The sequence below is a fragment of the Gobius niger genome (genome assembly GCF_951799975.1).
Source record: "Gobius niger genome assembly, chromosome: 17".
Classification (NCBI taxonomy): Eukaryota; Metazoa; Chordata; class Actinopteri; order Gobiiformes; family Gobiidae; genus Gobius; species Gobius niger.
The window spans coordinates 14,791,391-14,808,521 of NC_136868.1; the positions used below are offsets into that span (position 1 = coordinate 14,791,391).

Consider the following 17,131-nt stretch of genomic DNA (forward strand, 5'->3'; position numbering starts at 1 on the left):
TCCAGTCGAGAAGCTTTTAGATTTGAGTAAAACAGAACTGGCGAAAATGCCCTTGGTTAATGTGGGTGGAAAGAGGCTATAATAACTTAAGGTAATGCACAGCTCATTTGCCTGTTCATTATGTCTGTGGTTTAGGCCCCTCGGTAACAAAGTGCACGTTTTCCTTTAGTCTCATGTTTTTCACCAATAGTTTTCTTTCTTCAAAAGGTTTGAGGTATTTTTTTGTTTTAAAGACAGGGGAGTGGACTTACTTTCTACCATGGGGTTGCTGGGGTTGGTGTTGCACCGGACTCGGCTGGCTGTGGGGGACGCTGTGCTGGCAGTGATGGTTAATGCAGGTGAGGAGGCTATTCTGCGGGGCATGGGCACCGGCGGCATAATGGGCTTCTTTGGAAGTTTTGGAAGTTCTAAAATGGCACACATTAACAACACATTCAACAGTGTTTCTCATTAAAGGAAGATCATTTGGTTCCATTTTCCTTCACATTTCAACACAATGGTTTTTCACATCAGGTGCCATAGAGGAAATAAAATGACTAAGCCAGGTCTAAATGGGACTACATGGTGAAGAAAGAAATTATAAACCCAAAAGAGTGCAAATGTGCATTGAAAAGGCATTATTAACCACCACAGTCGTCAGAAATGTGAAGGAATTACTTAATACAATTCACTAAACCATAAAATAGTACATGAGAAAAAAACTAAAATGTAGTAACTGATCTACTTTGACGTAAACACATTTTTGGTGATACTTGGGTAACTACATCATTTGGATGGAGTTTACTATAAAGACAAATATTATATTCCAGCACAAAAAATGACATGATTCTCTTCTTAGATTTACTGCATTTACAGGCGCTCGTCATATAATCATGAAAAAGTGCATTTACTTCTGTTATTCCACTTAAAATGTGAAACTAATATATAATTTTTAGGGTTTTTACAAGCTGTAATAATCAAAATGATACCAAATAGACGCTATACATATCTCACTTTGCATGTAATGAGTCTATGTCATATATCCCGGTTTATGTGATATGGTCATGGTTAAAGCCTAAATATACATTCAAAATGATTGTGCCGTGAGCAGTAGTTTAAGTTGTGTAAGTCTGAAAGGAGGGGCAGGGCCTTATAAGTTATAACCAACTTCTTCCTACTCCCTTTGAGCAGCACTAATACCTCTTATATTGTGAAAAATTCTGTATGTTATATGTATACTATACCTGTATGCATCTGTTGCTCAAATAAACTAGAGACAAAAAAAAAGAAAAAAAGTTGAACAACAAAAGTAAATGCACTTTTTCATGGTATTCTAATTATATGGACGAGCGCCTGGACATAAATGTTTGCAGATTGTGTTACAAAACAACTAGAAAATGCTTCTGAAATGTGGCTCATCAAGCGTTGGAGATCCGTGCTCTAAAGGCACTTGGAAAGTTACTGTTTATTCACTATAGTCTAATTAGATAAGGATGTCTCATCAGCTCAGATTTTACAAAACCCCTATAAATGTACTTTATTTTCCAACGCATCTAAAGAACCGGAGGGAATTTTTTGTCTGTGGAAAAGTCTCCCTCACCTGTGACATGCTCGGGGGGAATGACGTCCTGAAGCTTTTCTTCTTCTTCAATCGCTGTTGGCACAAGTTTTAGTAAACACGTGGAAGGAATGAGGGCCGACCTGTTTAATGTTGGAACAGCGAATGCCCCGACTGACAGATGTGTTTGGCAAAGCGGAGATACTCACGAATATCATTCAGGTAGATGCACTCGTCAATTACTGGCTCTGGCTCCGGACTCGAGGCTTTTACTGCAGCAGAAAAACATAATTATAGTCCCACTGTTACAGCAACAATACCAGGCAGAGCGACATACTGTATGTAATGATGACAGAGTACAGTATGTTCAGACAACTTCACTTATAGAAGCCAGAGCTGCACGACTTTACAACAACAGCTCGTCGGGATTATTTAGGGTTAGGATTTTGTAATTGCAGCCATTACATTTTGATTGACTGGCGTTGATTGTGCCGTCCTTAGAAGCCCCGCAAATGTGACAAAAATACCTGGTTTGGGAGGAACATTTGGAGGGATGGGACTTGACGATGCACGCTGGATGCTCCTCTCTCCATTCTCATTATCTGACTGGATAAAGGCTGTTGAGATAACACACAAGAATATTATTTTAACGTCAACATATGACAAAGGAAAAGTATGGTGTAAATCTTTGGCTACTGGACTGTTTATACAGACTGTTATTTGAAAGTATGTAGCTTTGCCAGTGTGTAATAAAGACCTGGACATGATATGAAGGAGGTATTAATTATAGAAATAAATGATAGGTTCCTGTATCCAGACAATGGCAAAACCACGCCTCGTCTAAAACTGGATTAAATCACGTATAAACTAGATCTAGACGAGGACTAAACCAGGTCTACTCAAGCATAAAACCAGGACAACTTGTACTAGTCACTATTGTATCCAGGCTTGATCGGCCATATACTAATATAAAACAGGGGGAAAAAACAGTTTGAAAGATGATGTCATGGAGGGGCAGATAATGATGTGGGATTGAACAGATGTTTTGTGACTTACAGATGCTCCTCTCGTACGTTTCTTCAAAGAGCAGCGGTTTCAGGACACCGTCTGTTTTATGAATGAAGAAGTTGATCACATCTTGCAGCGTTTCACAGGAAATCTGCGAAGGAACAAGAGAATCTCATGTTATAACGTGACGAAGTGCAACTCTTTTGAGAAAAAAGATAAACTAAAAAAATGGAGATTCAGTTAAGTTTGTTTCAGTAGTTATTTAACACCTTCCCGCCCCGTAACTCATCATCTTGTGGTGTTGCCTAATAATGTTTCCAAGAACTTATAATAATAATAACAAGCTTTAACACTCACTGGATCTTCGACATCGATTGAAAAGCCGCCCTTGGGCTTTCGAGCCACGCGGTAATGTTTGCACTCTGGGCTAAGAGGGAAAGAACAAAGTGGTAAATTATTAAAAAGACAAAAACAAGTTAGAAGTCAACAAGATCATTGATATGAGAGAGGTATGTGTGGAATCAATGCGTCTGTGCAGGAAGTACAATAGTTTGACTGCTTTGATCAAAGGGTGAATGATTTCATACGTTTATAAAATACATTTTACATTTTTAGCCTTATTGCGTGATTGTTTAAAGTTTATTTTAAGGTTTCAGAAAAATGGGGAAAGATTACTGAAATAAATGACCAATATTGACTTGCCAAGGGAAAAAATGGCCAGTGGAATAGGTATTTTTGCACTTACAAAACAAAAAACCTGTATCATTTCAAGTAAATTTGGATTTATCATCAGATTTTAAGAACAATTCAATGTTTTTCTCCCCCTTTATTTTAGTACAATGATTTTTTTTTTTTATGTACCTACTCAAAACAAGAACAAATGTACCCATTTCAAGAAAATGTTATTTCTTTCTCTGTGACTTTTTGCAGTCAGCCTTGCATTAAGCCAGTGATACCTAAACACGCTCCTGTACTAGAGTAGAATTAAACAAAAATGCCCGAGTGACTTGACTATGAAACCGAAAAGGCTGGCACTTTCCTTTAACCACTTTCACTGGGTTGTTCAGCGTTCCAGACAAGTACCACCACATGAGCTGAGGAAGTCTGTTAGACTCAGACACGAAATGTCTCAAACTCTCAGTAAGTTCAGATGACAAAGGCTTTGTGACTTTAATCAAGATGGGAAACATGACTGAGCGCCTACACAAACCAGTAGTAAAGCTTTTGTTAATCACTTTTACTTCAGATTTTTAACTTCCACATCTGATAATAAAAGCAGAAATGCACTTAGTTCCACTTTAACAAGGTCAAAGTCCAAACACTGCAGTCATTGTTTGTTCTTAGTGTTTCTCAGGCTCCACTGAAGTTCCAGCATTTCATTAAATCAGAGTAAATTCAATTCAGACTGAGATCTTTTCAGACTTTAGTTTAATTCCTTTTTTGATCTTGCTTTACCTGCTTTACCCCATTGACAGATATAATGATACTTCTAATGCCGCATATTTACTCCGGTGGCCCTTGGTGTGAAAGGTTTGAGCGCCACAAGCCTGAACAATCTGCTTACCCCCCCAGCTCTTGTCTCGTTGTGACGGCGAAGGCTCCGTTTCCGCTGGGCCTCAGGAGCATGTTTCCTCTCAGCCACTCCCTCTCCAAAAGCAGCTCGGCCTCTAGACGGTTCACTTTGTGGTAGCAGCTAAAGATATACATGGAATTTAGCAATCAGACTGAATAAAAACAAGACCGCCTGTTGCATTGTGCTTTACTCACACGGGCATGTCCGCTAAAGGGTTAACGTATGGGCTCGTGTCGTCTGTGGCTGCAGAAACTGAAGAAGTGGCGTTGACTAATCTCTGCTTTTCCTTGTCCAAGGCCTCTTTGAGTATGTGGATCTGTCCAGGGAGAAGGTTGAGGGAGCAGGGCACTGACAACTGGATGAGAGATAAAAGGAAAGAAACGTCAATGTCATGATTTACCTAAAAATTGGAAAATCTACAGGACGTATTAAAGGAGTAAACCAAGCTCAGACATAAACAACTCTTTTGCATTGGGCCCCCACTGAGGCTAAAAATCCCCCCCCTACCTCAGCGATGGAGTGGATGAAGCCCTTCCACAGCTCCCGAGCCTCTCCACTAGGAGCCTACACAAATGTAAAAGTCAAACACACGCTCTCCAAGATGAAGGCGGGTGAATTGTGCAACATTTTACAGTGAATTTGATGATTTCTTGCTTCAGCTGGAGGTTCATTCTGGCGGCGTCCAAGTTTCTGTCGAGGCTGTTGTCGTCCGTCAGAGAGATGAAATCACTCAGCTCCACTTTCTCGATGTACTGTGAGCACAAATGTGATTAGCTTTAGAAATTGGTCAGAATATTACAGAAGCACAAAGAATGAATTGCTGCCACTTCCTGCTGCGTATTGTGTGGTTAATGTGTCTTTGGTGAAAACAAAGATGAACTTACATCTGAGTCTCTTTTGTCATTGAAGAAGAACAATGAGTTTCCACATAAACAGGTCCACAGCTTCCTGGATGTCTGCACAGAAATACAAGGAGCCATTAGAATGTGTTATCTATCTATCTATCTATCTATCTATCTATCTATCTATCTATCTATCTATCTATCTATCTATCTATATGCCTGTATTTGAGAAAGAAAAAAAGAAAAAGTTTTGTTTTGAAAGCTAAGACCTACAAAGACATACAAAAGTGATCGTAACTTTTTTGTCACACAAGAGTTTTTGTCATGGTTTTGTCCCTTTTTTGTCGTGTTTTTGTTATTATTCTATTACTTATTTTCATCAAGTTTTTTGTCATGTTTTCATAACATTTGTGTAACTTTTTAACTGTGTTTTCTCGCCATGTTTTTGCCACTTCCTTGTTGCGTCTTTGTTGCTTTTCCTGGACGTTTTTCTCTATTTTATGGGCTTTTTCATCCTTGTTTTCGTCGCTATTTTGAAGCTTTCAGATTTGGGTAAAGCCAAACCGGAGAAAATGTGCTCAGTTCAGACTAGACTTCATTTACAATTCGTTTGATCGATCATATTGCATCTGCAAGCGACTGGACATGTGTTGATTGGCTTTTTGATTGATTGCAGTGACACACAACACTTCCCGTCCAAAGCGATGAGTCTTTACATAGATTATTTCATGAAATGTTTTCGTCAGGAATGGCACAAGGTAATTAAAGTGTCACATGAGAGGTGTTTGTGTTATTATATTATTCGTTTCAAGAGAAGGCATAGGCTATTCTTAAACTCACCGGATGGCATTTAATGAATGAATCATAGTTGAATCACGAAGATGAACTCCATGCCCTACTTAATATTATCCAGAATTTTGCGTCATCATTATTTCTCAGTCTAATAAATGAAGCTGTCAGTAAACACTGTTTATCTGAGCTCTCAATTTATCAAACTGAAGGAGGCAAACACATTCCTCAGATATATCATAAACATTAACAATATTATTTATTAAGACCTCGGTCACAGGTGCAAATGAAGTTATTTCAAGCCATACTTAAAGGCCATATATCGGATTTTATTTGATTACAAACAATGAAAGAGGAAGTCAGTAAATTAAAGGCACATTTCACAACAGGCAGTGCCACTTTTCAGGGTCACATTTAAAAAAGTTCATGAAATTGATACAAATGCTTTATGATTTGGTGCATGTTTCCCCCCCCCCCACAAATGTCTGAGTTTACGACATACTACATACAAGAAGGACAAAACAAATGTTCAATTATTAGAACAAAACAAAACAATTGCATACCCCTTTTACTACTAGTCTAGAGGGTACATACATCGACATTCTGGAGTCTGAAATACATAATAACAATGTAGAATTGACACGCAACATTCCTGTGTATTTAGCTATAATTGACAATTCACACACACACTATTTCAGGCTACCACTGGACTGAAATATTTATTATATTTGCCCTGTCTATTGTGTATACAGTGTCTTATCAGTGCACTGCATGCTTGCTAGGCCAGTTTGCGTCAGTCCTTTGTCTCTATCTTAAAGGCTGTAAAGCATAAAGCAATCCAACCAGTCACAGAATAATGCAGCTATGTTACACTGAGACAAAGTCCAAACAAAATTATCACACAAAACAAATTTTTGCCCTTTTTAATTGTGTCATGCTCTCTTTTCCAGTAAGAAGGATCTGTCACGGTCACACCTGTAACTGACTGAAAATCACAGGCTTTCCTGCACATGGGTTACTCATTAAACTATGACCCTGGGCCTGATCAGATTTGACACAGACTGCAGCTGTTTTCAAGAAGGCCTACAGTATTGTATCATCACAAGTAAATGAGCATTCTTCCAAATACATTTACTTATAAATCAGATCCATTTTGCAGGCTTACCTTATCTTTGAAGGATCTTTTCTCCAAGTAGCCTTCATAATAGCAGTGTGGCAGCTGGTGTCTGAGGCGCCCTGTCCTTTTTGCCATTGTTGCCACTGGAATGACTTTGCAGCAGACTGAGTTAAAAGCTGTGTGTTGTGTATCTGACAGAAACGATAGAATCAGGCTATACAAGAGAGAGCTGGAGGGCAGGGACAGGGGCAGGTTTCATCTGTCTGGGTTCCGGTTGGTTCACCTGTGAAATGGGCGGGGCTTCGTAAAAATATCGACAGGTACATTTTCTGACTCAGTGCTTTTAATGGAAAGCACCTTTGGCACTCCGCTTCATAAACTCTATGAGCTTCACCTACTATTCCCGGACGAACTTGCCTGAGGACGATTTATGCTTTTCTGTTGACTCAGTCGGGCCTTTTGCAAATACGCAGTTGCTATATTATTTCCTCTAAAGAAATTATACAAGCAATAGGTGAGTCAAAGTAACGCGAATAAATGTTGAAAGTAAGGAAATAATGATACACGGTCGGAAATAACCAAGAAAAAAATAGATAAATAATATATACCCTTTTTTTGTCATCCGGCAAGAAATAAACTCGAAATAAAACATGAAAATAATGGACCTAATTGAAACACTTTTTTTTTAATATAGCCTAGCTCTTCATTTATGTGTTTATTCTGCTTGATCTTATTTTCTTGATAAAAAAAAAAGAGTTATTAACCGTAAAAAACAAAACAGAAAAAAATATTTATCACGCATGTCCACTTTTCTCCGGCAGGGGGCGATACGCGGCCCCAGCCTCCGTAACACACCGTAGAAGAAGAACTTTGCGCAACCCTTGCTGGGCCCGGGGAGACCGGAGGAATTTCACGGTATCACCGCTACAGGAGGGTGGCGATCAGAATAAACTATGGGGAACAGAGACGACGAGTATGACTTCTTGTTCAAAGGTACGAGGACTGACACGGTTGAAATGTATCTGTGAACAAAGGCTGTGAAATCACCCTGCTGATGTTTGAGCTAACCATGCTAGCTAGCGTCTCTGCTCTGGTAAATGTCAGCTGTTGGCCAATCGTACTCCATAATATTGATGCATTTGCGAGGAGTTTTAACGCATGTCATGGTTTTGTTTTATTCCAGAGCTTTATACATTTTTATTAGTGTTGCCATCAGCTATTCATTCAAGGAAACTGACTGACTGTGCTTCTACTACTGTGTGATTTAAAAGTTGGTACATCTAGGAACTTCTTTGAGAGGAGCGTTTTGCTGCATTTTAACACTATTGTGGTCTTATTAACAGTATTGGGACAGGTTTATTAGTGGGATGCTTCTGTGCAAGTTTGCCTTCTCAGCTTCCCATAAATAGACAGTTGTCGAAAGAGGAACATCGCCAGTATAGTGTGCATTGTATTTGCTAGTTTCCTGTATAAACTTGCCCAAACTAGGAAATTCAAATTTGTAACATAAATCAGGAAGAAGTCAAAAAAAAATAAAAAAAGTCAACAGAGCTATGGCCTATTAGCAGAGGTTTGTTTGTATACTTTATTGTCCCTGTAGGGAAATTTGTCCTCTGCATTTAACCATCCGTCAATGCCTCTGGGGCAACCCCTAAGGAGCAGTGCCGCGCCCGGGGATCCAACTCCATAATGTGGAGCCAGGCTGATGGTCAGAATCACCTGGCTGGAGGATTCACCTATTGCACATGTTTTTAGTGGTAGGGGAGAAGGGAGTAAACCCCGCAGACAGAAAGGCCCCGTCCTGGTGGGAATGGAACCCAGGACCCTCTAGCTGTGAATCTGAGGCGCTACCGTGCTGCCCAAGTAATTCATCTAGGCCAATGTGTTTGACTTGTCTTAATTAATATAATCTACCTAAACTATACTGAGCACTGCGAGTACTATTTCCCATTGCTTAGAATAGTGGAGGAACAAAACAAAGGCATTGAGAAACCTTTGACGCAGATGTTACAGGAAGCAGGTTTTGACAGCTTCTTCCTGCTTCCCATATGGGCAAAGTCTGATACGTTTCAGGAATGGAAAAGTCAGCACTTAGTCATGACTGAGTCAAGACTTAACACAAAGCTAACAGTGGTTCAGTGTGTTACTGCCACAGAACTATATACAGTTACTGCTCATAATTAAACCAACCAACCAATTGTTGTTTTTTAATGCAGTGGTGTTGATCGGAGACTCTGGAGTGGGGAAGAGTAACCTCCTGTCTCGGTTCACAAGAAATGAGTTCAACCTGGAGAGCAAGAGCACCATCGGAGTGGAGTTTGCCACGAGGAGCATCCAGGTGGACGGCAAGACGATAAAGGCCCAGATCTGGGACACGGCTGGACAGGAACGATACAGGGCCATCACTTCAGCGTCAGTGTCAATGTTTTCCTTTTCCCTTTTCTAATCTGGTTTCTGAAAAGTGAAAATTAAATAATTAACCAGAACCATTTCCTCTGCAGATATTACCGAGGGGCGGTGGGGGCCCTCCTAGTGTATGACATCGCCAAGCACCTGACGTATGAAAATGTGGAGCGCTGGCTGAAGGAGCTGAGGGACCACGCGGACAACAACATTGTCATAATGTTAGTAGGAAACAAAAGTGATCTACGCCACCTCAGAGCTGTGCCCACAGATGAGGCCCGAGCCTTCTCAGGTAATCTGGGAAAATTAAAAAATGATGGGTGGTGGGGGGGGTAGAGGTGTGTTATGCAAGAGCCTTTTTGAGAGTGTTTTAATCGATCAATAAAGTATTTTGCATAGCCCAATAATACAGCAGGAGTTGGCGCACAGGGCTGCACAAACATTTACAATGTTGCTCTCTCATCTAAAACATACCTGGGGTATGAGGGTTTTTTTCTTATTACTTTTCTTCAGCCACGAGCGCATCTTTCATTTATTTAAGTATCCAGGAAGTTTTCTTCTTTAACACTGGGTCTCTTGCTAAACTTAATCTTTTGATTGCGGAGTAAAAACAGTTTCTATTTTTCTTTCTTGCTTTTGTTTTAATTGAAAAAGTGAAGGGAGCAAGAGAAGAGAGTGGGAGAAGCTTAGGGTGAGATCGCTTGAATAATGAGGAAGTTAAATTTTGTTTTTAGATCAATATTGCATTTTCTAAACAAAAAACTGAGATTATTACCTGCAAAAGCACAAGACCCCTCTTCAAAATGAAGTATATTTGATTGATTGACCCCATTCAATGTTTATTATTTCAGAGAAGAACACTTTATCTTTTATTGAGACTTCTGCGTTGGATTCCACAAATGTAGAAGAAGCCTTTAAGAACATTTTAACAGGTAGGAATGTTTCTACTTTGCATCCAAAGTTATGACATATTATGCATCTCTTATCTCAAGACAAATACATTATTAGAAATATGTATTTTAACCTCAAGCCTTACTGGAAATGCCAGACACAACGAACGGCTCAACATTTGTACTTTTGTCTTCACAGAAATCTACCGTATTGTATCTCAAAAGCAGATCGCAGACAGATCTGCCCACGATGAATCTCCGGGAAACAATGTAGTGGACATCAGTGTCCCGCCGACCACAGACGGTCAGAAGGGGAACAAACTGCAGTGCTGCCAGAGTCTGTGAGACTCACAGGGACACTCTTATCCTTTCACCCAACATCACCTGTGCACTTTCTGTTCCCAAGGCCAAGCGCTTTGTTACGCCACCCTTTGGATATCTACCTGTCTTTTGTTTTGTTGTACCTTTGATTTCACATGTGCTTTGATTCTATTTTGCCATAAAACCTAAATAGCCTTTATCACTCATTTTTCTAAAGGTTACTCCATTGTTGCAGCTGCCTCTGTCTTAATTAGCGCTGAATTAAGTTTTTAACTAAAAGTTCTTGGGGTCAAACCCTCAATGGAAATATGCTGAGCAAGATGAAGAAAGCCCGACTTACATGAAGTTACAGTATTTCAATAGTTACCAATAGATGGTGCTGTGTACAACAGAAATATGTTTTTTTGGATTTCCACATGACATCCTCTGAAGTTATCATGCCAAATATGTTCTTTTTGTGTATTTATTGAAAGTAGTTGGCTTCACTTGTTCTTGTTTTACCTCGTTAAACCATTCATTTTCACTAAACTTGTGATATGTGTGTCTTAATTTCTTAGATCAACGTGCTTCAACACCCCTTTTTTTTGGCTTTGTACACATTAAAAACCTATTACTAGGTAGGTATTTGTCCAGTTAAAGCCTGAGCTCTCCACTGCGCAACATTTTGGACTATACTGTTGCCATCAACACAAATCATGCCTCTAACGACCAGTTCAACACAGAAAATGCAGTGGGAACCAAAGAATGGAGTTGGATGAAAACCTAACCTATTTAAATCTCCAATTCTACAGACGTAAAGGGGTTAGATGCAAGTTGGCCATTTTATACTCACTACTGCCACCTCAGGTCATATGTGCACCTATTATATACACCTATTATATTAAGTTCATGCATGACGGCACTTTGACCCGAAGTAACAACTTTTTGAGTGACAGTGCAGGATTTTAGAGGCTCATTCTACACATTAGGACATTGCTAGAACATGTAGGGTGAGTAAAATACAAGATTATTTTGTATAGTCCATTTAAGTCACATCTCCATGGAGACGAGCTGGAGACGTACCCACTCCTGGTAAAGTTAGTCATGTCTTAAGAGAGCTGAGCAAAGGCACATGTTTGTTTGTTCATTTATGAGGCATTTTTCAATGAGGAAAATGTCTGTCTTAAAACTGAAACACAAGCATTTGTTTTATTTATTGGGTAAAGTTCTACGGTGTGGCTTTAAAATGATGGCAACCTAAAATGAACAGTGATATAGCAAAAAAAAAAAAACACAAGACGCAGACAAAAACACCAGACATTTCAGCTAACAATGTGATTTATTAATTGTAGTGTCAATTTGCGAATGAAATCGTTACATTTTTAACATGGCCCGCAACTTTGAGAGCACAACCATGTTTCCCTTAAGAACCTACAGAAATACACATGAATGAACAGTTTTTTTCGCTGAAATTAAAGGACGCAAGTGCAATAGACTGGCTCCAAAAAGCTATAGAGGTACACATTTATTACAGGTGCCTAACATTTTAATTTATTGCTTAATTATTATTACAGTTATAATTTACAATTTATCGTATCAGACCTGAAAAAAAAAAAAAGACACTGATGAGGACTTGCTTTGGTGTAGAAGAATCTGAACACGCTTTCACACACACGCACACACTTTCACACACGCACAACTTTGAATTTTTGCCCATTTTTGGATAGTCACAACCAGCCAGACCCTGGTTCACGCCACATGAAGCGCAGTGCAGAAAATAATTAATAAGCTCCAGTCTTTAAACCTGATGCGAAAGGCAGATTGGGTCTCACTGCTGATGACGAATTACTCACAAAATAATCCCTCTCCACTCCATAAACGAGAGCAGGTCAATGGAACCATCACACTAATTAGAACTCAAAATCACTACAGCTTTCAGGTTTCACGCCATAATAGCTTGTGTTGCCACTACGCAGCTGTAAATACATTCAAAAAGAAGAGGAAGACAAAGACTGATCAAAGAGGAACCCAGCAAGAGGAATGCGAGGCCACAGCCACCTGTTTCTGAAGTTTGATTGACAGCAGCTGGATGCTCGAAGTTAAGCAGAGGTAATAAAGGTGTGTGAAGGGGAGCCACAGGGGAGTCACCCGCTCTGGCAGCAGGGGAGCTTGTTGCCTCGCTGCCCGTCTGTCGTGGGTGGAACACTAATATCCACAACGTTATTACCGGGAGAGTCATCGTGTCCAGATCGATCAGATATCTGCTTCTGAGATACAATACGGTAAATCTCTGCAAAACAGGAAGGATTTTAGTTATTTGAAATCGGGCGTATTTCAAAATCCTGCGCGAACACCGATACCTGTCAATATGTTCTTAAAAGCTTCTTCAACGTTTGTCGAGTCCAAGGCCGAGGTTTCAATAAATGACAGCGTGTTCTTTTCTGGGAAGCAGACAATGTTGCTTGAGGATGACAATCTTCTGATAAATTATATAACTATACATTGGCTTCAACTTTACGTACCTGAGAAGGCTCGGGCCTCATCTGTGGGCACAGCTCTGAGGTGGCGTAGATCACTTTTGTTTCCTACTAACATGATGACAATGTTGTTGTCCGCGTGGTCCCTCAGCTCCTTCAGCCAGCGCTCCACATTTTCATACGTCAGGTGCTTGGCGATGTCATACACTAGGAGGGCCCCCACCGCCCCTCGGTAATATCTGCAGAGGAAATGGTTCTGGTTAATTATTCAATTTTCACTTTTCAGAAACCAGATTAGAAAAGGGATAAAGGAAAACATTGACACTGACGCTGAAGTGATGGCCCTGTATCGTTCCTGTCCAGCCGTGTCCCAGATCTGGGCCTTTATCGTCTTGCCGTCCACCTGGATGCTCCTCGTGGCAAACTCCACTCCGATGGTGCTCTTGCTCTCCAGGTTGAACTCATTTCTTGTGAACCGAGACAGGAGGTTACTCTTCCCCACTCCAGAGTCTCCGATCAGCACAACTGCAATAAGGAAATAAAAAAACATTTGGATGAGATATCGCCTAAATTAACATCATAGAGGGTCTTTATAATTCTTTTTCAAATATATACTTAAATGCACCGGAGGTTCTTAGATTAGGTTTATAATACTTTTGTACCTCTACTCAGGTTGTTATATCTGTATTATGACATGTTAAATAGATGCAGTGAGTGTATTCTTCAGAATTATTTCTCATTTTGGTGGCATTTTCAACCTTTTACATTATTTCATGTTTTAGATGTTGCTGCTGAAACTCAGACTCTTACTTACAACTCTGTCCAATGAAGCTAGCGTTGATTAACGTTACACCAGATTATTATAGCATGCCCCAAATACACAACAAATATGAAAACTGCAGATAACTGTAAAATAGTAGGATGTCGATTGATATCTTTACAAATATTGGGCGCTACTTCCTAAGAATTTAGTAAATGTAAAACTTGACAAAGTAGTATCAATCTTCAACATGAACTCTACGCTATATTAACGCTCAGTCGGATTTTAACGGCGATTGTCCGGTTCATTGTTACAGCTGGATGTTGTTTTTGCTACTTTAGAGAAGCTAACATTAGCATAACGAATGCTGCTGAGCTAATCGGGGAGTGACACTTCCTCAGTTTCTTCGATCGCAAGCAACTTTCTAAAGACCGAATGACGGTAATGAATAGGTGCAGATAAGCAAAATACCTTTAAATAAGTAGTCATATTCGTCATCTCGGGCTCCCATCTTCACTAGTTCCTTTTTGAACGCTATTTGAGAAATAAAAACAAGACACAGCTATCTGGCGCAGATCAGGAAGGGACTGAGCACGTGAGCTGCACGGCCACAGTTTTGCCCAATGAGTCGCGTCCTTTTATGATTGACAACCAAATCGACCAATCAGATTCCTCCCATCGATGAGACGAACCAATCGTGTTAGAACAGGGATGCGGTGGGAGGCACTCGTTTTTGTCTGACGCCCTTATAAAATTGGGCAACAACAACCAAAAACACAATTTACACAATCATAGGACTTACTCGGTGTAAATGTATGTTGTAAATACAAAATGTATTTGATTTAGAAAAAACAGTTCAGCTTCAATGTGAAGATTAGCCTCTTGGTCATAGTCAGCTGTTTATTGCATTTAAGCCGATGAGATCAGAAGCAGGTGTAGTCTTGTAAAGTGATGATCTCATTGTGGCGTCATCACACAACAGTTACACTCACCCCTCCATTAAGTATTTAAAGTTAAGCCTAACAATAATAAATCAATATCTATATTCTACAGTTACCATGGAGATCTGCCATCTTTGCAGCTGTTAACAACTCCGTTAGCTGCTGAGTTACTGCTGGTAAATACATATAACACACTATGGTGTCTATGTGTTTTAATGTGAACAATAACTCCAGTATTTTAACTTTTACCATCTCCATTAGTTTACAATTGCTGCTAATTCCCACAATTGGTTTACTTGCCTCATTTTCTTTCCAAGTTGATGACCTTTCTACATTATAACTTTGGACATAACAATGAAACCCGGTTAGGATTTACACTGGCAGTCTATTATCTATTATCACAACTCGGAAACTTGTTTAAATGCATAGGCAATTAAAGCAGGGCCGGATTTCAGTAAAATGGGCCCGGGGCTAAAGTTTATTCAGGGCCCCTCGTAATCAATCAATATTTATTCATATAGTACCTTAACAACATCTGTGCATATGAACATATACTGTATATCTGTCGGATTTCTCTCGCTCTACAATGAAAGGATGAATAAACTATTATTATTTTATTTGAACATGCAGTAACTTCTTCAACATAGTACTAGTACTAAAATAAAATACAAATTTGTTTAAAAAAAAAAACGGTTTAACATAATGATGTTTAGTCTTGGCTTAGTCCTGTTTTAGACCTGGCTTATTCCCGTCTTATTCCTGTCTTAGTCCTCCTGTTTTAGACCTGGCGTTTTCCTGGCTTAGTCCTGGTTTAGTCTTGGGTTTAGTCTTGGTTTAGTCTTGGTTCAGTCCTGGTTTATTCCTGGCTTAGTCCTGGTTTAGTCTTGGGTTTAGTCTTGGTTTAGTCTTGGTTCAGTCCTGGTTTATTCCTGGCTTAGTCCTGGTTTAGTCTTGGGTTTAGTCTTGGTCTAGTCTTGGGTTTAGTCTTGGTTAAGCCCTGGCTTATAGTCCTGGTTTAAACCTGGCTTAGTCTTGGTTTAGTCCTGGCTCAGTCCTGGCTTAGTCCTGGTTTAGTCTAGTCTTAGTCTTGGTTTAGTCCTGGTTTAGTCCTGGTTTAGTCCTGGTTTAGTCTTGGTTTAGTCCTGGCTTAGACCTGGTTTAGTCCTGGTTTAGACCTGGTTTATTCTCAGGTAAAAAATCATCCGATAAATGTGAGGGAGTTTGCAAAGTCAGAGGGAACTAGTTTAGAGCCCGCACTTTTCTCTTTATGCCCAGGGGCCCTTCAACCTGCCGGGCCCCTGGGCTTAACCCCTGTAAACCCAGGGGCTCGACAGGTTGCGGGGCCTCGGGTGATTAGCCCCTGTCAGCCCCTTCATAAACCCGTCCTTGCAATTAGGAATATTTCGCTATATTTGAAGAGTTTTCTTAACACATAACAATACATGGCAGCATTTTATAGAACATCTTTTATTTAGTTTTCCTTCTGAGTCCAGACACACACGCGCACACACAGAGCCATCTATTTACCCGCACATGTAAATAGATGTATGTACAACAGGTCTACATAAATTACATGTTTCTGATCTGCATATTCATTTGGGAATCATGCTATGTCTCTGCAAAGGACTCTCTCTATTGGATGAGGGCACACAGCGAAAAAACACGTACACAACAAACACAGCAGAACAGTTGGAAGAATCTCTACAGACTCTCATGTTTTACAGCAGATCCCACAAAACTGTTCATCTTTTCTTTTTTTTCTCCTTCTTTTTTTTTTTTTAAACAAAGAAACAGCTCGAGACTAAAGCCCTAAAATGTACAACGGCCGCCTCTCATTGAACACACAAGAATATGATACAGAAAATGTCGTAGATCGCAATTGTTTCTTGCCCAGCAGCAAAAATAAAAACAAAAATAAAAATAATATTCTCCGATTCAAATGGAAAATATATTTGTATATCTTTATATATGTATTTATAATTTTATGTACACATTCTCAGGAGCACGTCAACAGACTAAATTAAATACAATAGCACAAGTGAGAAAAAATGAACAGGCCTACGACGTTTCTCAATAAGGCAATGAACTAAAAAGCGTACACAATATTGCTGCTCTTGCGTCACTCCGGCGTTTGTGACACATCGAATGAACCGAACAATTTGACATCTCGGTTGATACTGATATGTCCTGCTTTTGCGACAAATACGCACAAAAAGTACAAAACATAAACTTTACATGGATGGAAAGTGAACTTTAGATATAGCTCTGGAAATCTGGTCAGAATAGAAAATGTAAGAAGCGAAACGTAAACAGACAAAAAGTACATTGATTATTAAAAAACGGGTGCATATCAGTCGCTGAAAGAGCACAGTGGAAATATGTTCTTATTTCAATGGTTCACTTCACTTTTTTTTTCTTTACAAAGAATATAATATACTGTATGACATAGGCTTGACCTTTACTCTGTACCAAAATAAATGGTTTTAACATCCAA

General features: G+C 39.6%; 3 protein-coding genes across 3 annotated transcripts; 1 reads left to right on the forward strand and 2 right to left on the reverse strand.

The window, feature by feature from the left end:
• Positions 1-180: 180 nt before the first annotated feature.
• LOC306977388 (signal-transducing adaptor protein 1-like) lies at positions 181-7,001 on the reverse strand (the record flags this gene model as incomplete). The annotated part of the gene is made up of 12 exons (XM_079575689.1): positions 181-407; positions 1,580-1,633; positions 1,747-1,809; positions 2,065-2,154; positions 2,594-2,696; positions 2,903-2,972; positions 4,110-4,238; positions 4,313-4,473; positions 4,626-4,682; positions 4,751-4,870; positions 5,003-5,074; positions 6,915-7,001. 12 exons carry the CDS (start codon positions 6,999-7,001, stop codon positions 181-183), a joined length of 1,233 nt encoding a protein of 410 aa, XP_079431815.1.
• Positions 7,002-7,708: 707 nt separating this feature from the next.
• LOC306976910 (ras-related protein Rab-11B-like) lies at positions 7,709-10,962 on the forward strand. Its single transcript, XM_079575034.1, has 5 exons — positions 7,709-7,859; positions 9,083-9,278; positions 9,368-9,561; positions 10,121-10,201; positions 10,359-10,962. The coding sequence occupies exons 1-5, from the start codon at positions 7,820-7,822 to the stop codon at positions 10,502-10,504; spliced, it is 657 nt and encodes a 218-aa protein (XP_079431160.1). The 5' UTR covers positions 7,709-7,819; the 3' UTR covers positions 10,505-10,962.
• An 827-nt stretch (positions 10,963-11,789) lies between these two features.
• On the reverse strand, positions 11,790-14,316 carry LOC306976988 (ras-related protein Rab-11B-like). Its single transcript, XM_079575137.1, has 5 exons — positions 14,168-14,316; positions 13,266-13,461; positions 12,982-13,175; positions 12,820-12,900; positions 11,790-12,749 (listed from the first exon to the last, which is right to left on the reverse strand). Exons 1-5 carry the CDS (start codon positions 14,205-14,207, stop codon positions 12,604-12,606), a joined length of 657 nt encoding a protein of 218 aa, XP_079431263.1. The 5' UTR covers positions 14,208-14,316; the 3' UTR covers positions 11,790-12,603.
• Positions 14,317-17,131: the final 2,815 nt, after the last annotated feature.